General features: G+C 40.1%; 1 protein-coding gene across 1 annotated transcript; it reads left to right on the top strand.

Annotated features, from left to right (window-relative positions):
* Positions 1-11169: 11169 nt before the first annotated feature.
* On the top strand, positions 11170-21675 carry LOC102792560 (extracellular calcium-sensing receptor-like). Its single transcript, XM_087851657.1, has 7 exons — positions 11170-11433; positions 11532-11821; positions 11937-12232; positions 18375-18580; positions 20247-20468; positions 20554-20677; positions 20771-21675. The coding sequence occupies exons 1-7, from the start codon at positions 11173-11175 to the stop codon at positions 21673-21675; spliced, it is 2304 nt and encodes a 767-aa protein (XP_087707783.1). The 5' UTR covers positions 11170-11172.
* The last annotated feature ends 4629 nt before the right edge of the window (positions 21676-26304 follow it).

Raw genomic sequence — 26304 nt, 5'->3', positions numbered from 1 at the left:
CTTGGTGTCTGCAACAAAAGACAACAATATAATGTCAGAAACATTCTGTACTGTAAATCCCGACTAGATAATTAACTACAGATCATATTTGTATGAGTGAACATTATTACAGAAGGATCTGACTTCCTTATACCAGATTCTATAGAAACTTAACACTGTACAGTTCTGCTACCCAACAATATGAGGACAGTGTAACACACACACTACAATCACTGGTCCTACCATATGAGGACTTCTACTTAAACACACTCATGTCCTTCACAGCTTAAAACAATATGAGGACAATGTAACACACATTACAATCACTGGTCCCACCACACGAGGAAGGCAACTGAAACACACTCATGTCCTTCACAGCTTAAAACAATATGAGGACATGACGACTGAACACATGTAGAGTTCATGTTCCTGACTTCTTACTTCTCCTGCTGTTGTCAATAAAAGCTCTAAACCCAACACTGATGTAAAGCCATCTATTTCCCCAGAAATTAAATCATGTAAACTGATCAGCGGGAGGTTAAATGGACAAAAACATGTGTAAAAGGACAAAAATATCAAATGTAGTCAGAATAAAGATCAAGCTGATGCTTTAAGGGAAAGTTTGGACTAACATATGGTATAGACAATTACTTTCTCCTAATGCTAATGTTGATTTTGGTTAACTTTGACTCAAACTGATTGTTTTAATACAATCAAAGTGCATTTCATTTATGCACTAGGCCCAACTGACACCTATACTTGATACCAAATACAAAAAAATAATGTGTAACCTGGTGGAAGAATGAAGTGGGTATGTCACTCACCAATTGGTCTGTACAAAGTTGAGACAGGACCTCAGCACTTGGTGTCTGCAACAAAAGACAACAATATAATGTCAGAAACATTCAGTTCTGCTACCCGACTAGATAATTAACTACAGATCATATTTGTATCAGTGAATATTATTACAGAAGGATCTGACTTCCTTATACCAGATTCTATAGAAACTTAACACCGTACAGTTCTGCTACCCAACAATATGAGGACAGTGTAACACACACACTACAATCACTGGTCCTACCATATGAGGACTTCTACTTAAACACACTCATTTTCCTTCACAGTTTAAAACAATATGAGAACAATGTAACACACACTACAATTACTGGTCCTACCATATGAGGACTTCTATTTTCCTGTTGGAGGTTGAGACAGGATGGAGGGACAGCAGGGTAGTAGCTCGCACAAATGATTCTATTGACACAACAGGGAAGTGAGATTAATGAACTGAACACAACAGACTCTTTCAAAATAAAACAGGAAACATGGCATGAAAATACAAACGTGGTAATATACAGCCCTAACATAAATTCCTTAAAACGATGTTAATAACGTTATGCCAAAGTCAGCTAACCCACCACCAAACATAAGAAACTCAAAAACTTTAGAATAAAGTCAGAAACGCTGGGCCAGAAACCCAGACCGTGAGCGAATAACTATAATACTATTGATTTGTGCTAAATACGAAAACATTAATATTATCATTTAAATCCCCCCAAACATATCTTGTGTTGAAAAAAATGTGTGTTGCAGTTAGCTACACTTAAAAAGAGCTTAGGCTGACTGTCTCTGCAGTTGAAGATGCAGAGCACATGCTAGGCCGCAGGTCCCTTTAACTCCAGTGGGAATTTAAGAACAGTTAAATTTAACTTCTAATATCTATTGTTGAAGATAAATCTTAAGTAATTTTTTAACATTTATCATCATTCACCACTTTCAGTTTGTTCAAATCGATTGTGCATTGTTTTAATTCCGTTTAACTAACGTTAATTAGCTTGTTAAACATACAACTTTACCTTGCGAAGTGTGCGTCGAATCATGGATATCAAAGGTAAATACATACGTCAAGATAAATCTCTCCTGAGTGCTGAAGGTCCCGGATGTGCCGTTCACGCAGAGCTCAAGCGAGTTGGTATCTTGCCGTGACCAGCAGCTCTTTGGTTGAGGCTTTCGAACAATCAGATGCAGCTTTACTCACTTGTTGACCAATCACAGACGTCGTTCTATGCTCCACTGACGAAATGCTGCATCCTCTCACCAGCCACGGACTCTCCTCGTCCATTTAACAACAAAAACACAGCAACACGTGCTGTATTTGAGGTAGGAACACTTGAGAACTGTCACAATGTTTTGCAAACTGCTGTTACAGTTAATTTCGTTCCGTTAATTTGTTTGGTACCTATTGTTAAGTAACACATGTGGTTAGCTTGCTGGTCTAGTTTAAGTTAGCATGGGCATGCTGTTCACTGATGGAGTAAGGCCAAATTTGTCTTGATATTGTCAGTGTGTTATCATAAACATGTCCTAATTTGTTATGAAAAGAAGAGCAGCACCCCTAGACCCCCAGGTGAAAATACAGATAATAGATAAGCAATTTAAGAAAATAAGTATAATGTGTATAATAAATGATTTTACTGTCACTTTCCTGGGTCTGTTGACCCAGCGTTTTAAGTTTTAGTTTGTTTGGAAGTCGATGTTTATTTATAAGTTCTTTAGGTTAGCTAAGTTCATTTGTTTATTAGATTACCCTTGTTATGTCTGTTTTATTGTGAAAGTCCTTTTCCTATATCCAGTGTGTCTAGTTTTGTTTCCCCTTGTCTTGTTAGGTCTGATTTGTCCCAGCTGTTCCTCATCCCCTCATTATCTCTCTGTGTACTTACAGTGGCTTGCAAATGTATTCGTCCCCCTTTTCCACATTTTGTCACATTACTGCCACAAACATGAATCAATTTTAATGGAATCCAATTGCAGCAAAAGGTGGTTCTACAAAGTATTGACTCGGGGGGCTGAATAATTACGCACACCCCAGTTTTCAGTTATTTATTTGTAAAAAATGTTTGGAATCATGTATGATTTTCGTTCCACTTCTCACGTGTACACCACTTTGTATTGGTCTTTCACGTGGAATTCCAATAAAATTGATTCATGTTTGTGGCTGTAATGTGACAAAATGTGGGAAAGTTCAAGGGGGCCGAATACTTTTGTAAGCCATGCTGTGGATTAATAAGACATGCTGTGGATTAATAACTAATAAGTATGATTCAGTGCAGAGAGGTCTATTAACACATAGTGAGTGAGAAAGGTGACTGGAAAGGAAAAAACTCAGTGCATCATGGGAATCCCCCGGCAGCCTTGATTCAGGAGACAGACACTATCTCTACTTTCAAGATTAGGCTTAAAACTTTCCTTTTTGCTAAAGCATATAGTTAGGGCTGGACCAGGTGACCCTGAATCCTCCCTTAGTTATGCTGCAATAGACGTAGGCTGCTGGGAATTCCCATGATGCATTGAGTTTTTCCTTTCCAGTCACCTTTATAACTCAGTATGTGTTAATAGACCTCTCTGCATTGAATCATATCTGTTATTAACCTCTGTCTCTCTTCCACAGCATGTCTTTCATCCTGTTTTCCTTCTCTCACCCCAACTGGTTGCAACAGATGGCCGCCCCTCCCTGAGCCTGGTTCTGCCAGAGGTTTCTTCCTGTTAAAAGGGAGTTTTTCCTTCCCACTGTTGCCAAAGTGCTTGCTCATAGGTGGTCATATGATTGTTGGGTTTTTCTCTGTACCTATGAAGGGCCTTGAGGCGACTTTTTTTTGTGATTTGGCGCTATATAAATAAAATTGAATTGAAATTGAATTGTACTGCTGCATACTGTGACATTTACAGTTGCTTAGTTAATTAAGTGACTTAATTACTCACTTTTATTTACTAATTTAATTACTAAATGAAGCTGGAATTGTGCATTCTGCAGTTTTTAATAGTGTGTTATTAGTTTTTAAAGAAGCAATATGCATTTTATACTATATTGTGAAAAGTATAAGGTAAGTTGAATTTAAAATATAATGAAGTGTTGACTTTTTTCATCAATTCTTGTAGATACACAGAGTCGAGACTGAGCCTGATGATCATACTGAATCAGATGACAGCGGCAGGAATCTCCAAGTTCAACTGCAGATTGCAGATGCAATTATATTAATGCAGATTAATATAAACTCTTCAAGGGTCAAAATCTGCACACACATCATTCTGCATAGTGAAGGTCAGAAAATTTGTGCATTGATCTTGAGAAGTAAGACTCATTAATTAATAGTACTATAATTAGACAAATGTTGAAACTTTATATTTCGAGACATTTTGTCAACAACAAAAAAAACCAAGATGTGCAGGCACTGATAACTGAATCTAAAAACCTTCATTTTTGTCAAGATTTGCCTGATTTAACTGTTGTTACCCTTGCTTATAGCTCACCCTAAAATGTAAAAAAATGGGAAAAGTTTTTGATATGTGTTAGAATGATTGTTTAATTGGCAAGGTTTGAACGAACAATTTTTAGAAGCCTCAAATCTTATATGTTATTATTCCACGAATGATTCAAATAAAGTTCACCTCCATTTCAACATTGAATACGACTGTGGACATAAGAGCTAAAAGGTGCTGTCCACGCATGTGTCCGCTAAGCCCCAGAAGGGTATAACCTGGGTCAAATGTGTTATTGTGTCTGACACACCTACAATATGAGGACTCGCAGAGTGACGTCACTGAAAGTGTGTTTAAAGTGTGTTAAGTTCCAAAACTGGCCAGTAGGTGCGAAAACTGAAAATGAGGAAAAACGCTAAACACACTTAAACACACTTTTTCATAAAATTGTGATGTTTCAGGACTTTCGAGATTTTTGGTTTGGGAGCATGTTGGGAGCCTCTAGAACACTTTAGAAGGCTCAGAAAAATGAGGACCTCAAAAATGTCCTCATTTTTCTGAGCGTCCTCATTTTGTGAGTGTGTTATCATAAAATTGTCCTAAGATGTCATGAAAACAAGTACACACACACACACACACACACACACACACACACACACACACACACACACACATACATACATACATACATACATACATACATACATACATATATATATATATATATATTAGTATTTTCAAATAGAATATATGTAAATACATTAACAAATTAGGGACAACAATTCTAATTTCCTGATTTCAGTTTTTCACAACATAAAGCTTTTTTAACCAATAACTACAGTAAACAATATAAATATATAAACAGTGCAAACTATTTTCAGTGACAAGATATGCTGTATACTTTATATTTACTTCTACTCTAAATGGCACAGCAGCCTCAGAGAAAACATTAGGAGGAGGCATCTTCAACATATGTACATACAAGGCAGCTCACTTTACCATAAATTGTATGGGTGTGCATCAATCTCTGCACATTTAGCAAAAAAGCGCCATTTCTTCACTCAGTAAGGTGATGTCAAGGAGTGCAGTGTGGCAGGCAGGAGTAGGACCCAAAACGCAGGCGCTCAGACTCAAGGTGTTAACTCAAAGTCACAGCTTTATTGGCTGGCAGGAAAAAACATACAAACTAAACTGGGAAACAACAAACTAAAACTCACAGGGAGACACAAGGCAATCCACACAAAGAGAGGGACAACACGACACTGACTCAGAGAAACACAGGGTTTAAATACACTGGGAAGTAACGAGGGGAATGAGACACAGAAGGAGGGCACAGCTGGGGGAAATCAGAACTGACGAGACAAGGAAGCGTAAATTGAACACACCGAGATAAGACAGAGACCTTTAAAGTAAAACAGGAAGTACGACATAGAGACGCGAACGTGACACGGTGGAGACAGCAACTAAGAAACACAGAGACAAACCATAAGGTAGAGGACTCTAAGAACCGAAAGACACAGAGGTAAACTCAAACATGCAGACACAGACTTACACAGAACAGAGGGTACACAGAGAAACATGAAGGGCAAGGGATCGAAACTAGAAACCATAGAATAACTCACACAAGTACAATAATACAAAAAGCACAAAGAACTAAACATGCTGGGTCAGGGGATGTGATGTAGCATGACATAAGCAGCATGGAAGGTGATAGGAAGACAGCATCTGCAGACTGTTCAAGTTTCTTTTAAGTATTCTTTATTTTCTGGCGTCGCCTTTCAACAATTATTTCACAAAAACATAAGAACCTCTCAGTCAAAATCTCACCTGCTTTATATAGAATTACTACTCACGCCTGGATCTCATTAACCTCCACCATTGGGAAAACAGGGTAGACTAAATAACACAGTCTAGACAAAGAAACCGGAATAAAATTATTTTTCCCCTTAACAAACTCATTCACCCAACTAAACAGTTTGAAAAGTCAATCTCTTCACTTACTCTGACTCATTGGGGTTATTTTAAATGAAATAAACAATTTTACGCAAAAGAAACACCCCTTCATTTGGTTACACCCAATTGACATGATCAGTGACATCATATCCTATAAAATCAGGAAGTACTGGGGCGGCCGTTCCCACATACCTGTTTTACACATAGGACCTGTTCAGAGGAACACACAACGGTAAGTATAACCAAACTACATAAACAAATGAAAGATTCAAATCAATTAATGATGAAGTGACATTTAGCTTTAAGTACATTTGCACAGATGAAATGAATATAACCAATGCTACCACAAACAGACCCGGGATAGTATGTAGAGCCAAGGTTACATGTGCTGTGTTTACATTAAAGCATTATGATAGACTATAGGATAACAGAACACAGAATAACAATATATACAAGTGACAAATGGCAAATGAATTCTGTCCTAGCCACTTTGTCACAGGGGACCCAGGACCCTGACAGGTGATGGTTGAGCTTTAGCAGCAGTATGCTCTAAAGCAGGGGTCTCAAACTCAAATGAGCCGCGGGCCACTTCTGGCACTCTCATCTCATTGGAGGGCCACTTTAGTGTCCAAGTAGTACAAAGAAAACAAACACGAAAACACCCACTAATATTTCCTAAAATGTAGTGAAGACAGTCACTCAGCAGTATAGTACAGTAGAGTACAGTAGTTTCATTGAACTACCAAATAAACAGCTCTTTCTGAACAGACACGGGGCAGCACTTTTGCTACATTTATGTTTGTATTTCACAAAATAAAAATGCAGGCATAAGCGTACACATTAGTTTTCCACTGCAAGTGAAAACTGTTTTCTTTCCAAATAAATCTGTCACTGAACTAACACAGCCACTCTCTCAACATATTTGCACTCTCTTCTTACCTCGGCCAGGACCTCTGGCTAATACTTTGGGTTCCGTGTCGGGCTCGTAGCCGGGAACTAGCTTTACTGTCTGGGTCATCTTTGCTAGCGAGAGACAGAAAGAGGCGTTGAAAGGCTGCTCCAGCAGAACTTTATTGTTTCGGAGGAAAACCCAAACACAGTGTACAGTCGAGTCTTAATAGCTTACTTACAACTGGGCTCGTCAGGCACTCTTTTTGGCTGCAGTAGTCATTTTTATATTTACATGCTTCCATCTCCCGTTTCTGCTCGGTAGCACCTCGTAATTTTCAACATTCCTTTTTCTCCCTCCCTCACGCTCACACACACACAGCGGGAGGGGCGGTCCCACATGTTCTTCCTGCAGCAAGGACTACACCGCCCATGAGGCTACAGTCTTAAGGGCCATGCCTGTAACACTCTGTCGTCATATTAAATAATTTTTCGTGTAATAGTTTTTTAAAAATATTTCTTCACATCAATATGCGGCCGCAAGTTGAGGTGACATGGGCCCGCGAGTTTGAGACCACTGCTCTAAAGATTTTGGCTGTGAAGCTGTAACTGTTCAGCAGTGAACAGGAGTCTCGCACAGTCTTTCACAAGCTCCAGATGCAGGAAGAGATGTAGTGATTTTGATTGACAGCTTCGTGATGTGAGGAAAACTATCCAATAGATCAGGGGTCGGCAACCCTGGGCACTCGTGCCACAGCTGGCATGCGAAGGGTTAACTGATGGCACGACCCGCAGTGCACATCGCAAATTAGCTCGCATAGACACATTAGTTGTGCCGCTTCTTAATGACAGTATCTTAGCTAACAACAACAAAACTACAAGATTCATCTTGTAATTGGTTGAAAATCATTTTGCCTACCGGTGAGAGGGACGTTGCTAGCTGGCAGTTTTTTCAAGCGATGCTGAAATTTCCACATTCCGACACTTCAACTGCTTCGGGTACTGCCCACTCAGCGCAGCATCAACACCACGGAAATACTGGGCCTTTCTCAATATGCGTACTTGTGCGTACTTGCATTCTCGTGTACTCGTGATACGTCATCAGTCGAAGACCAAGTACTGTTCCAATTCGAAGTACGCATCAAGCCGAGAACGCGAAAAAGTCCCGGATGTGTTCTCGCTCCACCCGTTTTATCGAGCATGCATTGGTGCTGACTTGTGTGGACTTGGTACAGCTAAATATCCCAGAATGCATTTCGTCCAAAACTCAAACGCGGCAATGGCGAGAATGTAAACTTTAAATATCTGCTCGATTTATCAAGATATCATATATTTCCAAACGCGCTCCGACGTTTTCGGAGACGTCTGTGACCCGCCAGCTCCATAGCAGACAGCGAGGTCGAGGATTATTAGAGCCGGCGAGAACAGCAGACTCCCGGCACATCGTTTTCAACCCCCCCCGCAGTCTTTTCGCTACTCCGGTTAAACAAACCCCAAACCCCAGTAGCTGTCTATTGTACTGAGTGTCCACTAAAATAAAAACAAAAGTGTTCTAACATGTCACCTGCTTGTTTTTATTAAGGTATGTACACGTATGTACATGTACACTATTTTTATTAATAGAGATTTCACTACTGAGGTTAAACATGATATATAAGTCACTTAGATCACTTCTAAATGTTAATGTTTGGTTTATTTCAGTGTTTTATTTGTTCCTGAGTAAACCGGTTTGGCTGTGATTAAAGTTAGGCTTCATAACATATTACTCACAGTTAAATTAAGAGGGGACAGCAGTAAAAACTCTGGACCTGTGACATCATCAAGTACGCTGGTGTTCCAATTGTACAAATCGCGAGTCCATACTCGCGTTCTCGGCGAGTACGTACTCGCGTACTTGAGAATTGAGAAAGGGCCCCTGTGTTTAAATGTGCGTGGAACTCTGGCGTTATTAACCAGGCTAGCTGTTAGCTTATAGCTCACGCTAGCTAACCAGCGAGACATTAAAAGGACAATAAAAGCTGCAGACAACACCCACGAACTTATCTCACCACAACGTAGCACCGAAAATATGTGATTCTAGTTTAGTCAAACTGAGGGCAGGAGGAAAACCGCTCCAATCCTCGAGGCCCAGTGTCCTAAAACTATTAAACATGTCTTCACCGCAACACACCAGAATAAAATCATTAGGTCATTAGCAAGACTCTATAGTACTGCATGCAGAGGTGGCAATTTAGCCATTTAATTAATTGGACTATGGACATATCAAAAAGTTGCAGTACACCGACACCTCGAGGAATCGAGCTCGACACAGCTTCTGTAACATAAAGACTGGCATGCACCTAAACACAGCTAAAAAGAAATTCAGAAAGGCTTTGGCTGCTCTGCCCGCCACAGTTCATAACTGGTCGTGTGACCGCATGGCTACATCTGATTGGTGAAAGAGTTACAGGAAACTCCACTGGCACCATGATCTATTATTCGTAGCATTATCTAATGTGTGAAATTAATTTTTTTTTTTTTTTTAAAAAGTAACGGGTCAAATATTGCCAAATGTAGCGGAGGAAAAGTACAGTTTCTTCTTCATAAATGTACTCAAGTACAAGTAAAAAAGTAGTGGAAAAAAGGTACTTTTTTTTTCAAAAAAGTGGGATCCGTTTATTATGAGCTAACTAAGATTAAAACAGCTATCAAAGATGGAGTGGAATGTCGTGAGAACAGAGAAGCACCTGAGCTGCCATTTTAGTCAGGTTAAGAAACACATAAAAATTCCAAATATGCAACATTTCCCCCCAATGCTTTGAATGCAGACTAATGAATGACTTTTGTGCTCTAAATTTTAATTCCTTTGTATCACTACAGATATTAGTTACAGAGTAAAGACAATGTTAGTAGTAGTGATGGTTATGAAGTACAGTTATATAATAAATCCCAACAATTCCAGAATTTTCTTGCCCTTTACACTTTAAAAAAATATATGTTTAAATTATTGATACTATGATATGTTTCTGTCTTAGGCATACCGACATAAGATCTTGTGTGATAATATGTTTTTCTCCAAAAACAATTGGTGCAAAACCAAAAATGTACACAAAGAATTTACACTCTTTCTGCTCTATGAAACATTAGTTAAGGATTAAAAATCTGTTGATAATCCATTCTAAATTAATCTGAAGTTCATAATTTGTCATAGCCGATAATTATGAGGGAAATCTTGGTCCCAATCAAAATGTACATGAACCATACTGTGAAGACTTGTCAACACTATGTAAGGGTTAATCCACGACCACATGTCCTTAAAAAGATGACCAAACCCCTTTGTCTGAAGACTTATATAACCAATGGAAACAATGTGTGCCCATATACAGACAATTTTAGATGGAAATGGAGATAGCAGCTCTTGTAATTGGTCTGGTATTGGCTGTGTGTTTGTTTCACCTCAACTCAGCTGTTGCCTTTGCAGTGTGTCTAGATGGTATGAGACAAATGACTAGGCATATAGGAGCTCAAGCTGGTACGTCGACATCCTCTCTGAACTGCAAGCTGCAGGGAAGCACTCGTCTACCTGCATTTTCAAAGGATGGGGACTTTGTTATTGGTGGTGATTTTTCCCTTCACGTCTACATGAACACAGTTTACAGTGACTACACCAGCATGCCTGAGCCTGCAAAATGCAAAGGAAGGTTAGTAAATAAGAAAGTCAGTAATGGGAAGAAGAAGGTGCTAAAAACATGTTGGACTGTGTAAGGAGAGAAATGTTTTCATGTGTGTTATGATCTATGGAACTACATTGATTCTGTGCAGTGTTAAAAAATGTAAAAAAAAAATAGTCATTTATTCTTTATAAAAAAATTGTTTTATTTTCAAAACAGAAATTATACAATATGTTAAATAACAGTTTTATAAAGGAAATATAGGGAAGGAATTATATTTAAAAGGAAATAAAAAGACTTTAATTTGTTTAAATTATCCTGTTGTTGTTTTTTTCTTTATTTTAATTTTTTAACGTTTAACTTAAACTAAATCTACAGTCTATATTCTAACAGTGACACAACTATTTGCAGCCTTTTCACCAGTGAACTGCAATCATCGCGTGCAATGGTTTTTGCCATAGAAGAGATTAACAACAGCACAGAGCTGCTGCCTGGAATCAGGCTCGGGTATCAGATCTATGACTCATGTGGATCAGTGCCTGTAGCAGTGCACATGGCATTTCAGTTTCTAAATAGCTTCGACCCTGTGTTTTCCATGGATAACAATTGCTCACATTCTGGTATGGTGATGGCTGTTGTTGGTGGCTCGGGGTCTACAGAATCCATCAGTTTGTCAAAAGTCATCAGGTCCTTTAACATTCCCCAAGTAAATGTTTTCAATTTCTGTCAATTTTTGAATTTAAAATATGTATGTGCATGATATTTGATTTTGCGGTGTGTGGTGTTTTATTTCTTTTGGTTTAGGTTAGCCACTTTTCAACATGCGCATGCTTGTCTGACAAGCAGCAGTACCCACATTTCTTTAGAACAATTCCCAGTGACCAGTTCCAAGCTGAAGCAATGGCCAAGCTGGTAAAACACTTTGGCTGGACTTGGATAGGTGCTGTTCGCTCAGATTCGGATTATGGAAATAATGGCATGGCTTCATTTCTAAAAGCAGCACAGAAAGAGGGGATCTGTGTGGAGTACTCTCTTTCTTTCCATCGAACATACCCACATAGCAGAATTCAGAGAGTAGCAGATGTTATCCGCAGGTGTCCTCATCACAGATATTATTTCCGCAAATATTAGATTTACTGTCTTCAAAATTACATTTTTTCATGCAGTTACACTTTAAAATGCTTCTAATGCACAATATTGTCTGTCAAGGTCTACAGCCATGGTTGTTGTGGCACTTCTCTCTTTAGGGGACATGAGGGCACTGTTGGAGGAGCTATCACATCAGCATTCCCCACCCCGCCAGTGGATTGGCAGTGAATCATGGGTAACCAACCCAGAATTAACGAGGTTCAGTTTCTGTGCTGGGACCATTGGATTTGGGATTCCGAAGTCTAGAATCCCAGGTCTCAGAGACTTCCTGCTGAATCTGTCCACCTCACAAGTGGCTTCTTCTCAAATACTTACTGAGTTCTGGGAGGATGCATTTAACTGCACACTGACCAAAAGTAAGACATTTTTCTTGGTTTAAATTATCTGATCAACTGCTGATGTTACAAAGTCTGATGTTGCTTCATGGGCTGACCTAATTTAAATGAAAAGTTATTAATCATTACCAAGTGTGAGGTGAAAATACAGGTGTAACTTGAAAAATTAGAATATCATGCAAAAGTTTATTTATTTCAGTAATTCAACTTAAAAGGTGAACGTAATATAAGATATTGACTTACTGCATGCAAAGTGAAAAATTTCAAACCTTTATTTGTTTTAAGTTTGATTATTATGACTTACACCTTATGAAAACCTGAAATTCAAAAGCTCAGAAAATTAGGATATTGTGAAAAGGTTCAATATTGTAGGTTTAAAGTGTTAATGTCTAATCAGCTAATTAATTCAAAACACCTGCAAAGGGTTCCTGAGACTTTATCTCTCAGTCTGGTTCAGTAGGAATCCCAGTCATGGGGGAGACTGCTGACCTGACAGTTGTGCAGAAAATCATCATCGACACCCTTCATAAGGAGGGGAAAGCCTCAAAAAGTCATTGCAAAAGAAGTTGGATGTTCCCAAAGAGCTGTATCAAAACACATTAATAGAAAGTTATGTGTAAGGGAAAAGCGTGGAAGAAAACTGTGCACAAACAGCAGGGATGACCACAGCCTGGAGAGGATTGTCAGGAAAAAGTCCATTCAAAAGTGTTAGTTAGTTAGAGTTAGTGCATCAAGAGCCTGGATATGGGCTTCAAATGTCATATTCCTCTTGTCAAGCTGCTCCTGAACAACAGATGTCAGAAGCGTCTTACCTGGGCTAAAGAAAAAAAGAACTGGTCTGTTGCTCAGTGGTCCTTCTTTTCTGATGAGAGGAAATTTTTCATCTGAGGCTGTGCTGAGGCTTTTATTTTTACACTGTTCCTGCAGCAGGGCCTCTAGGCTGGTCCAAACCTCTTCTCGCTCTCCTCCTTGCAAGAAAATTTAAATCCTTAAAGTGTGGCCAAGCACAGTAGCTATCTTGAGCCACAGATGGTTGAGGGTAGCTACACGTTATGAAGGTAGTCTTGAATTTCACCATGTAGTTTGAGTCATCATCGGAGACCTCCATGGTGTGATACAGGTGGCAGAAAACAGATAAACCCCTGAACATGAGACATATGTCTCTCCTCCAAGAAGCTCAGTCCCAAACTTGTAGTAGACAGTTCAAGAAAGTAATTATTAATCTACACAATAACTGTCAAATATCTGGTCTTTAAGTGATAACGTGATGAATCCTGCTTCCAGGCCCAAACTACCCTGCTTTTGTGTTTTTAACGTTTTAATGCTTTGTATCTGGTTCTATTTATTCTCAAAAAGCCCCTAAAAACAGCGAGGGCGACAGTGAGTCGCCCTCTCTCGGTTTTTATTAGCGCTATTCATTTTAAAGCTCCGTTTTTAAAACCTTACTGTTGTAGACAGTGTTATTGTTAATGTATGTTTGGGGGCGTTGCACCCCGGAACCTTCAGAGGTTTTTCAGGGTTTTCCCTATCGGAATGTTATGTGAGAAACAGTTTCCTATATGTGTTGTGACTAGCTGTGGTTGTTTCTAAAAGTGGTCAGTAAACGTCCTAAAAGTGGCACCTGAGTTTTTGAGCATTTTTATCCTGAGGTTCTAACACTTATGATGCAACTACAGCCCAGCCCATGCAGCAGTAAATTAATGACTAATGAATTAATGAACAATCGAGAATCCTCACGGCAACTTTTATCAAGTGGAAAGAAGTTAGCGTTCATCCTCCACCTTCACTGTTTATATTATGCTAACATAGCTGTGTCGCTAGCGATCACGTAGCACGTTATATATTAGTTAGCCAAACTAAAGTAACCCTACAAACGCCACTGCTGTTTACTTTTCTGTCTTCATTTATGTCAGAAGTGATAGCAGAGCTGTACATCTTAATTTGTTTCAGAAATCTCTCAGTCAAGACAGGCTATATTATATTTAGATGTAAACTAGCGAGCTAACTCCTTGCTAACTTCTAACTCCATTAAGTTTAATAAATTCCGTTTTCATGGATGTCTGGATGTTTAACTTAATTGCTACACCTGGTAGAGCAGCCACACTGATCATTTTATTATAGATGAAATAATTTAGACAGTTTTTAACTCTCAGTGATGCCGCAGTGATCATTTGGCTTATGGACATGCAGCAGAGTTTGGGACCAGACACGGCTAATGACGTCAGACTTAAAGAACGAATAGAGCTTTTTGAAGAAACAGTAACAAAAAGTTAAAAAATAGTTTCATTGAGCCATGCAAGTAAATCACAGTCGCCAGCTTTTGGAGTTTTACCAGCTCTAATGGAGTTATAATGACTAGCTTGTGCTTTTGTTTGGCTGTAACCAAAGTCTTGTTTGCTCCTGGTATAGTTCCTCCATATTACCAGGGCTGTCTATAAGGTGTCTAATTTTGCTTGCTTTTCAGTGTCATAAAGTTGTTGAATTTTACTTGAAATAGTCTTTTGGCACAGCAGTTGTAAGTTGGATCACCTGACGCTAAGTGTAGTACATTTTCTAACCCCCTATCTTCTACCACTGATAGTGGTTTACAGTCCAGAGCAATCAATTTTGCGAGAGAATTTGTAAGTTTGTCCAGTGTTGACTTACTAATTTTAGTCCTTAAGTTAGTCATTTCATCAAGTTTGGGCTGCCATCACCTTTTGTTGGTACTCAGACTGCTAGCAACATGTTTTGCATTTAGATAGTAATTAGGGTTGCCAACCGTCCCTTAAAAAACAGAATCGTCCCGTATTTAGAAACAAAAGTACACGTCCCGTATTAAGCTGAAAAGGGACGCACTTTGTCCCGTAATACAGTGAGAATCAAAAGTAGTCTACAAGTTTTAATGTAGTTAACGCTTTGTTTGAAAACATAATTCCCAGCCCCGCTCCTGCTTTGTGACCAATGAGCTGACAGCACACTTATGACAATTCGAGTATGACAATTCAGATTACCGCTCATCTCATTGGTTGAGGAAAGGTTGCTTGCGGAGAAAATACCGGAAGACAACAGATGACCACAACAAAAAGCATGGCCAACAGGGAAACAAACACCGACACTGCGGTGCAAGTCTCAGACGACAGTACACCTGAAGCTGGGCAAACACTGTGCGATTTTCAAACTGCACGATTGGCTCGCATGGGTTATAAGTTCGTAGGTCACGATGCAGGGTCTCACACTATACCGCCCGATGCTCTGATGCGACCTGAGTGCTCACACTGTGCCTCCATTAAATGAAGGTTATAACAGAAAATCTGTCGCTCGCTCTCCCTCTCTGTCTTTCACTCACACAGACACAAACCACCATCAACTTTGCTAAATTGCTAATGAAAAACACTGATCATGCAGCTGTGATTGAGCAGCAATGTAAATCCAACTATTTTCACGGTTGTTGTGGTCGTGATAATTTGGTGATGCCACATTGAAAAGGCTCGGATGAGCTTTCAGAAGTTCTACAAGTTGTGCCTCCATCGCTTGTGTCCAAATCACATGCTGCACAGCCGTGCTGCTCCGTCTTTTTCACCGACGTTTACATGTTTGCGCGTGAGCAGTGTGAGCGGCTGCGATGACACCCTCACGAGCGATTGATGATCGGGAGCTGGTCGTGAGGTGTTAATCGCTTCTCGTCACCCCACGTATACTACACGATGCACGATGAAGGCCAAAATTGGGCCGATCACCAAATTGGTCGCACGACTCAAAAATCGGCTCAAAATGGGCCACAAATCGCACAGTGTAGCCCAGCATTAGACCAGCAATGTTTGTTCCTCTCAGAGAAAGAAAAAAAGGCTGCAAAAGTACAGGGAAGAATGGGAAAAGGAAAACACCTGGCTGGAAAAGTGCACGATAACACCTATAAAGCGCACTGCACTGTGTGCCGGCGCACTTTTTCCATAGGCATGCTTCTAATGGTGGGCACATGAAGAACATGAGGGGCGTGAAAGCTCGGGGAACCCTTAACCAATTTTTGTCCACCAGGCCACGGCAGAAGCAGATATGGTATGTAAACACTGGTTTGTTTGTTTTTAAACCCTCTGGTTAAGGTTAAAATGGGCATGTGCAGTGAATATCAGTGCTATGTGGCCATAAGTGTGATAATATAATTTATTTTGTGTAATAAACAACTGCAAGGATAGATGATTACAACAAATAGATGAGTAATACATAAAAGTAATACATAGATGAATAATGATGATGAGTTATGATGCGTAATCATGGGAACAAGTGGGTTTACAAACGGGAACAAAAGCTGAAATAATGCCTCTACTGAAGCCAATTGCACTAAATGCACTAAATGTGCACTGTTACAAGAATATTTTTCTTTCTATTGTTTTCTATTAATTTATATAATTTTAAGTTAAGCAGGACAGAGTTCTTTTAAAGAAAGATTTACTTTTATTCTCAAAGGTTAAGCATGACAGGCTTCTGTTTAAGAAAGAGACTTGTTTTATTGTGTTAATGTTGTAATTTTGAGCTAAAAATAAATGGCTAAATGATTTTTGTCTCCCATGTGTTGATATCACAAAGAATACGCATCTACTCAAATCAAATTCAAGTCAAATGGTTAAAAAAATAATTTCACACACAAAAAAGAGCTAAAAAATTCACCACACTGGGAAGGGTGAAGACACCTGGGTCGCCCGGCCCTGGCCACGAATTGTCCCTTATTTATTTCTCAGGGAGTTGGCAACACTAATGGTAATGGAAGGTTGAAGTGCTTCTGTGGTATGCAAACTCCATTTTTCACAGTTTGCACAAAACCACACTTTCATCAAGCCTTCCATTGGGTAGTATTTTGAAATTAAATTTGCCTCCAATCATTCCTAGCAATGCACTTTCTTCTGATTCTTTGTAGCTCTGATGTTTGCATCAGTGTAATCGATATACCAGAAAATCGTGCATTGACAAAGGTTAGCCTTTGCCTGGAATGCAAAGTGCAATTAAATACGTAATTTTTTAGTACATTGTTTTTTTCAAATTAATTAATTGCAATAATGCGTTAAATTCCCACTCCTAGTTTTTATATAACCAATTCAAAGTACTTACAATCAGGTGATCTGCATTAAATAAGATAACACGCAAATTATTTTTGCTACTCCAAAAAAATATTTCTGTCCACTCTAACATAAAGGAGAACATCACAAGCCTGATACCTGCAGGCCTGAAAGCAGGAGGTGTATCATCCCTCGTGTCTTCAACCTGGAGGCATCGTTTACATTGCAAGCGGCCTTTGGTGGCATTTTGGCAGCAACTGCAACATTTAGCAGTTGCCTCATTGTTCTGACAAACAAAACAAAACGATCGACTGCACAACACACTTACTACACACTCCTAACATGCCAATCTCTCACATCTCAAAACTCGCTCTCTCTCTTTCTTGCAGCTGTTTTCCCCCTCTTACTAAACAACCAAAGCCATTTTGCCATATCATCTTCTGAGTGGTCGATATGGCACATTTTTCCACCTATATGAAAAAGGTGTTTTTTCTTTTCTTTTCTTACTTTTTTTGATCGCAAGAAGAGACTGCTTTTGAGCGCTTTCCTTAGAAAACATTGTTTTTACCGTTTCTTCCTGCAGTAAACATGACAACAATATTCAGGAAAAAGACATTGTGTGTATTTGTTATCGTAACTCTGGCTTCATGTGGCCTATTAACACAATTTAAAAACTGGTAATGAACTAATCATGTGATTCAGGTGTGTTGACCTAGGGCAGTGGTTCCCAAACTTTTCTTGCTGGGCCCCCCTTTGTTTTACAAGGAAAATATTCGCTGTGGGATGTATATATATATATATATAGATAGATAGATAGATAGATAGATAGATAGATAAGACTCTTAGATAACTATGAAATGTTAATGTTTGGTTTATTTCAGTGTTTTATTTGTTCTTGAGTCCGTGCTCACAATCTCGGCAAGCGAGTATGGACTCGCGTACTTGAGAATTGAGAAAGGGCCATGGTAAACTAGGATTATTTTCAATTTTTTATTTTATTTTATTTTATTTATTTTAACCTTTTAGAAATATGTTTCATGTTACCAACATAATTTGCAACATTTATAAAGAGAACACAGTTGAGATCTAGTTCAATGTTGACATCTGCTCTGTCTTTTTGTGATTTTTAGATGCCACTGCAAAGAAGAAAGTATGTGATGGAAATGAAGACATACAGAATCTGCAAAACCAGTACACTGACACATCACAGCTCAGAGTTACTAACTTGGTGTACAAGGCCGTGTATGCAGTAGCACATGCCATGCATAATGCAGTGTGCCAGGAAATAAATGACACTACAAAGTGTGACAAGTTAACCAAGTTAGAGTCCAAACAGGTCAGAAGAAATAAATATGTTGATGCCAGTGTCTTTCATCAACTGCAATATAAGTTGATATGTAATCAATGTTCCCTCTAAGCTGCACGCTTGCACAATTGTGCACTGCTGGCACGGTCTCTGCGCAGAAAAAAATCTGCGTTGCATAAACAATTCTAACCTGAATTGAAATTAAAGTAAATACTTTAACAATTCTGTTTTTGCAGTGATAGTCAGTAAGTGACTGGCTGCTCCCGTATGGGATTAGAACAATGCCACCTTATCCCACAGTCCAGCCAATAATGCGATTGACATTCGTATATACGCAGCTAATCAACGTCGTTGACAGGCTATGACAGCGTCCTTATGTGCCGGTGTTTTAGCTAGCAAAGCGGTGTGGCTGCTGTGGAGTGAATCCACGTTAATGACAATGTGTACAACCATTGGAGATGTGAGCAGGACAGACGGAACAATTGACGGAAAAAGTGTGGACTTATATACCAGTATATACCAGTTTTAAATTGTGTTGATAGGCCACGTAAAACCAGAGTTATGATAAAAATATATGCAATGTTTGGTTTTCTTCCTGAATATTATCATTGTTTATATTTTGTTAATATAACAACAGCGTTTTATAAGGAAAACGATCGAAAGCACTCTCCACCTGTGAGCAAAGATGAAACCAAAACACCCCCCACCCTTTCCTATTGGTGGAAAAATGTACCATGTCGACCAATCAAATCATGGCATGTAGTGTTAAGAAACGGGAGGAAGTTTTAGGAGTGACGCCGGTGTTTTGAGATGTGAGAGATTTGCAACGTTTAGCGCAAATCTTGTGTAGTTAGTGTGTAGTGTAGTCAATGGTTTTGTTGTGTGAGTCAGAACAATGAGGCGACTCCTGAATGTTACAGGTTTTACAGCAGTGATACATCTCCTGTTGTCAGGCCTGCAGGTATCAGGCTGTTGTTCCCCTTTATCTCATAGTGGACAGAAATTATTTTTTGGAGTGGCACAAATAATTTGTGTGGCATTAAAATTTGATGCAGAACAGCTGATTGTTCTGTAAATATTTTGAAATGTTTGTTTAAAAAAATGCCTTGGCTGCATTTTTAGGTAAACAGCTGCAAAAAACTTTGTTGTTTGCAAAACTCAGTAACTTTTTTGAAGAAGTAACTATATAATTAATTGCCCAACATTGCTCTTTATATACTGTATATTGCAGACAGAGAGTTACAGAAATCTCTCCCAGACCACAGACTCATAATAAAAGTCAGAGCTCTATTTAAAAAAAAAAAAAAAAAAAGTTGTGTTTATAAATTGGAGTTCAAGTTATTTTTACTTCTAATAGTGTTAACATACTACACAGGTCATGAACAAGATTTTTTAAATTTTCATTGTAAGTGGGCTAAAGCACTTAATTAAAAGTAGTCTAACATAAATATAAATGCTGTTATTTGATTATTTTAATAAACCATGTAACTTTGATGGATTCGATGCTAGCGTGACCACAGTGCACACACCTAATGTTGCTCACAGTGGTTCAAGGGACCGCTCAGGGAGTTTGTGTGTTTGCTCAGAAACATGAAAGATTAGAAGGAACATTGTATGTAATATTAGTATTTGTTATTGAAATTGTGCATAATTTTTTTCCTTTCCCCTCCCATTATACCTAATTTCATCTTTTCAGATTTTAATTGAGCTGAAGAAAGTAAATTTTTCCCAAAATGGCTATGATGTGTCATTTGACGCTAATGGGGATCCTGTGGCTATTTATGAACTGGTTAACTGGCAGAAAAGTGAAAACGGCGCAACTGACATAGTGACTGTAGGGCTGTACGATGCATCACGGCCCGTGGGCCAGGAATTCAAGATCGACAAAAACATTACCTGGATGAAGGGTAGCATGAAAGTAAGCAGTCAAACTTTACTAAACAATGATTACAGCTGCATAGTAAATATTTACATTTATTCTGCAACCTTTCTGTCTTTGACAGGTGCCAGTGTCAGTGTGCACGGACAGTTGTCCTCCAGGAACTCGTAAAGTGTTGCAGAAAGGAAAACCCATCTGCTGCTATGACTGTACAGCATGTCCTGAGGGGGAGATCAGTAATAGCACAGGTAAAGAGAAATGATTGCCATGCATTTAAAATGTTTCATTGTGTGTATATATGAAAATCAAGAAAAATTTTTATTTATTTGTTTTTTATCCAGATTCGACTGATTGTTTACCTTGTCAAAAGGAATTCTGGCCTAACGCAAAGAGAGACACTTGCATCCCTAAGCCTGTAGAGTATCTTTCCTTTCAAGACCTCCTAGGAATTATCCTGGCTACATTCTCAGTTCTTGGTGCCTGTCTGACCATCGTAATTGCGGCTGTATTCTTTTGTCACAGGAAAACTCCAATTGTCAGGGCCAACAACTCTGAGCTGAGCTTCTTGCTGCTCATCTCTCTCACTTTGTGTTTCTTATGTTCATTAACTTTCATTGGAGCACCATCAGAGTGGTCCTGCATGCTGCGTCACACTGCATTTGGGATCACCTTTGTACTCTGTATTTCCTGTGTACTTGGGAAAACTATAGTGGTTTTAATGGCTTTTAAATCGACACTTCCAGGTAGTAATGTGATGAAATGGTTTGGTCCTCCACAGCAAAGAATGACTGTTGTGTCTTTCACCTTTATTCAAGTTTTAATATGTACTGTTTGGATAGTAGTGAGCCCTCCCTTTCCAATAAAAAATCTAACCACGTACAAGGAGAAAATCATATTGGAATGTGCATTAGGCTCTGCTGCTGGTTTCTGGGCTGTGCTTGGATACTTAGGCCTGCTTGCTGCCTTTTGCTTTGTTTTAGCAGTCTTAGCCCGCAAATTACCTGATAATTTCAATGAAGCCAAGCTTATCACCTTCAGCATGTTGATATTTTGTACTGTCTGGATCACATTTATCCCAGCATATGTCAGCTCCCCTGGAAAATTCACTGTAGTTGTGGAGATTTTTGCAATTCTGGCCTCCAGCTTTGGACTAATAATGTGTATATTTGCTCCCAAGTTTTTTATCATATTGTTCAAGCCTGAGAAGAACAGCAAGAAATATTTAATGAACAAAAATCAATCATAGTATATCAGAGCTTCTAGTACTTGCAATTATTGCAACATTAAGCTGGAATTGTACAAATTCAATGCAAAAACAAAAGTTTTCAATTTTTTTTTTTTTTCAAAAATCTCTTTATTTATAACTTTTTTCTGTTAAATAGCTTCAAATTTTACTTTTAAAGATAAGCTTTTTAAAATTATTTTTTCAATTACTTTTTGGTTTATTTAATCCAATAATATTTAATTTGGAGTAAAGTAAATAAACAGAAAATCACCTTTCACAATAACACTACATGATTCCGAGTTATTTTTCAATAGTTTTCAATTCCCCCAAGCCCCCACCAGAAAACTGGAACTCAACAAAAAGAACCAGCCTTCAAAATTTCAGCATTCCATTATACTCAGTAATAAAAAAAAAAACATGTATTAATAAAGGGCATCCATCCATCCATCAATCTTCTTCCACTGTATCTGGGGCCGTGGGGGCAGCAGCCTAAGTAGAGAAGCCCAGATTTCCCTCTCCCTAGCCACCTCCTTGAGCTTGTCCGGGGGAACACCAAGGCGTTCCCAGGCCAGCCGAGAGATATATCCAGCATGTCCTGGGTCTGCCCCGGGGCCTCCTCCAGGTGGGACATGCCTGGAACACCTCACCCAGGAGGCACCCTTGTCAGGCGCCTGAACCACCTCAACTGGCTCCTTTCGATGTGAAGGAGCAACGGCTCTTCTCTGAGCCCCTCCTCAATGGCTGAACTTCTCACCCTATCTCTAAGGGAGAGGCCAGCCACCCTTCGGAGGAAGCTCATTTCCGCCGCTTGTATCCACAATCTCGTTCTTTCGGTCACTACCCACAGCTCATGGCCATAGGTGAGGGTAGGGACGTAGATCGACCGGTAAACCACTTTTACGCTCAGCTCTCTCTTCACCATGATGGACTGGTGCAGCGTCTGCATCACTACAGCCACAGCACCAATCTGTCTGTCGATCTCTGGCTTCCTTCTTCCATCACTCGTGAACAAGACCCCAAGATACTTAAAATCCTCCACTTGGAGCAGGAACTTGTCTCCAACCCAGAGTGGGCACTCCACCCTTTTCCAGCTGAAAACCATGGCCTCAGAATTGGAGGTGCTGATCCTCATTCCCGCTGCTTCACATTCGTCTGAGAACTGTTTCAGTGCGAGCTGGAGTCCATCACCCAATGAAGTCAACAGAAAAAAGTCTTTTTTCATGGGCTCTCTGAACTCCTCCCAAACCCGAGTTTTTGCTTCAGCCACTGCCCGAGCCGCATTCCGCTTGGCTGGTCAGTACCTCTCAGCTGCCTCCGAAGTCCCACAGGCTAACCAAGATCGATAAGACTGGGGGCTCCCTTCTCCTCTGGTGTCCACCATTTGGTTCGGGGGTTACCACCACGACAGGCACCAACCACTTTGCGACCGCAGCTCATTACAGCAGGTTCAGCTAGGGCTGCTCGATTATGGCATAAGTGATAATCACGATTATTTTCATTGAAATTGAGATCTCGATTATTTGACGATATTTATTTAACAATAACAATGTATTGAATAATGACTTTAAAGATTGTCAAAAAAGAATATAAAATAGTGTGCAAATACTGATAACAGTGCAAATGTTTGCAATATAAAAAATAAATCAAAAATGTAAACATCTATGTTTAGTGAACTTTGCAGTGTTGCTCTGTGGTGCAGCTACGACACTGTAGCAAAGTTTACACACTATGTCTACTTGATCCACGTCTGACTCCGCGAACCCATAATGTTTCCACACCACTGAAGTTTTTTTTACCTCTCTTTTCAACCAACAGCAGTCACTCTCCTCTCCAAATAACTTCTGCTTAGCTTTCCGAGCTTCCCTCGGGTCCTCTTAATCAGCGGTCCCCAACCCCCGGGCCTCGGACCGGTACCGGTCCGTGAGTCGTTTGGTACCGGGCCGCGAGAGTTGAGGCTCAGGTGTGAAATGTATAGTTTCCAGGGTTTTTATCGGTTTTCAGTGTTATTTTGTTCGTTTTTATTGTTTACTCGGTTTTCCTTGGTCTTTTCAGGTGTGTTATGAATAATTTTTTTTTTTTTTCAGTACCGGTATTAGTTTTATTTTAAAGATAGTTTTATTTTGTTGTATTTATCCGCGACACCTTAAAGGCCAGTCCATGAAAATATTGTCGGGCATAAACCGGTCCGTGGCGCAAAAAAGGTTGGGGACCGCTGCTCTTAATTGTTGTGACACGTGTTCGAAATGCAGAGAGGTGCGCTCGATTTGCCACACAGAGCAGCGTGAGAGTAAAGCACGAGGGAGGGGCTAATAATCGGCTCAGTCATTTTTAATGATCGTTGAAAGCCCAGATCGTAATCGAGATTAAAATTCGATTAATTGAGCAGCCCTAGCTTCAGCAATGGAAATGCTGAACATGGTCCATTCGGCCTCAATGTCCCCAGTTTCCCTCGGAATGCTGTTGAAGGTCTGCTGGTGTGCGTTGAAGATCTCGCGGACTGGGGCCTTTGCTAGGCATTCCCAGCCTAGCAGAGACTGTTTCCAGAGCCCAAGCCATGCGTTAAGCTGGTACCTCTCAACTCAACCTCAAGCACGACCTCAGAGAGAAGTGACATTCCATGTCCCAATTGCCAGTCTTGGTAGGCGGGGATCGGTCCGCCAGGGCCTCCGCGCCTGGCGACCGCTCGGCACACAGTGCAAACAACTCCTATGGCGTCTCCTATCGATGGTGGGCCTGCAGGAGGATGGGCCCATGTCCCCTTTTTGGGCTGTGCCTGGCTGGGCCCCATGGACTAAGGCCCGGCCACCAGACCTTCGCCCTCGGGCACCCTCCCTGGGCCTGGCTCCAGGGCAGGACCCCAATAACCCTATCCCAGGCAGAGTAAACTGTTCCTTCTGTGATATCGTGGCTCAAGAGTTGGGAGTTCGCCTTGTAATCGGAAGGTTGCCAGTTCGAGCCCCGGCTTGGACAGTCTCGGTCGTTGTGTCCTTGGGCAAGACACTTCACCTGTTGCCTACTGGTGGTGGTCAGAGGGCCTGGTGGCGCCAGTGTCCGACAGCCTCGCCTCTGTCAGTGCGCCCCAGGGTGGCTGTGGTTACATTGTAGCTTACCATCACCAGTGTGTGAATGTGTGCGTGAATGGGTGGATGACTGGATATGTAAAGCGCTGTGGGGTCCTTAGGGACTAGTAAAGCGCTATATAAATACAGGCCATTTACCATTTACCATTCTCTTAAGGGTCTTCTGAATCACTCTTTGTCTGGTCCCTCACCCAGGACCAATTTCCCATGGGAGACCCTACCACGGGACAAAAGCCCTTGAACAACATAGCCCCTGAGATCCCTGGGACACACAAACCCCTCCACAATAAGGTAGTGGTTCGTGAAGGGGGATTTAATGCTGCTTTCAACTGTATTACAACAATGTTAACCACTTTCTTTTCTGACAAGTGATTCAATGATGCTGTGGCTTATTTCCCAGAAACAATTTTTAGTTTCTATGTAAAAACCATAAATCAGGAAGGCATAATAAACAAAAGTACACATTTCTTTTTTATTTTGTAGTAATAACAGATTGATTAATGCCATGAGGTATATTGATTGTCTATATGCGGTAATATAAGGCGCTTGGAACGAAAGTAACTAGACTTCTTTGAGTTTTTTGAAGGTGTTTGAAACTCTCATCCAAGAACCTTCTTCAGTTCAAAACCAGAGGGTCTCAGACATTTAATTCCTAGTGGGAGGTGTCCCTTAACAAGGTCGTTGATCCACTATTGATCATAAGCCTCACCAGATGCACCAGTGTGTGAAAAGGGCATGGGTCATTATGAGCAGATGTTCGATCGCTGAGTCATTGATTCATTAATGATTCACTGACGTTGAATTCTCTCGTAGCTGCTCTATTCCCATGTTCTGGACCTGAAAGCAGGGTTTGAGCTTTGGTTTCATTCTATAAGACTGGACTTATTTTTCTATAAAGGTTTGAACTTTGAGAGTGTTTAAACAAGAGAGAAAAGTGAAAATGTTCATGCTTGTCTGAGAAAAGTGTATTAATTGTGTATTGAGGGGCTTTACAGTCTTAAAACATCTCTAATAATTGTAAAAAAATAAATAGGGACACATCCTATGTGAAGGTTCTGTTTTCTTGTTTAGTAAACTTCCTGCCTTTATGACCCTTTTGGTGAGCAGGAGGTCACACAAACACATCCCCAAAACACACACACACACACACATTCTCACACAGGCATACACACACGCACATAAACACACATGCTTACACGTGCGCACACATACACACATAGTACCTTATCTTTTGTGACCATAGGGTTTTTTTTACAATGGGTGGTGCTTCTGTGTACTGTAGCTGTTTTCAATAAAAGGCAGCAAGCGGAAGCTGGTTCTTCGAAGTGGTCTGACCGAGGGCAGAAGGGCTGCTCTGAGATCCTTCCCTTGTGCAAGTAAAATCGATCGATCGCTGTTCGTCTTGCTTCCTTGTCGTTAACGGGAATACATTTCTAAACCAGCGGGGCCTGTGGAAGCGCAACACATAAGATCCACGATAAACGAGGGACCACTGTATACAAATACTGAGCAATATAGAATTTGAATCTGTCATGGTCCTGAGTCTGACGTCTCAGTGTTTTGTGTTTCT

This window comes from Neolamprologus brichardi, chromosome 14, assembly GCF_056152115.1.
Source record: "Neolamprologus brichardi isolate AB-2024 chromosome 14, ASM5615211v1, whole genome shotgun sequence".
NCBI lineage: Eukaryota > Metazoa > Chordata > Actinopteri > Cichliformes > Cichlidae > Neolamprologus > Neolamprologus brichardi.
This window is presented reverse-complemented; position numbering and strand designations above follow the sequence as displayed.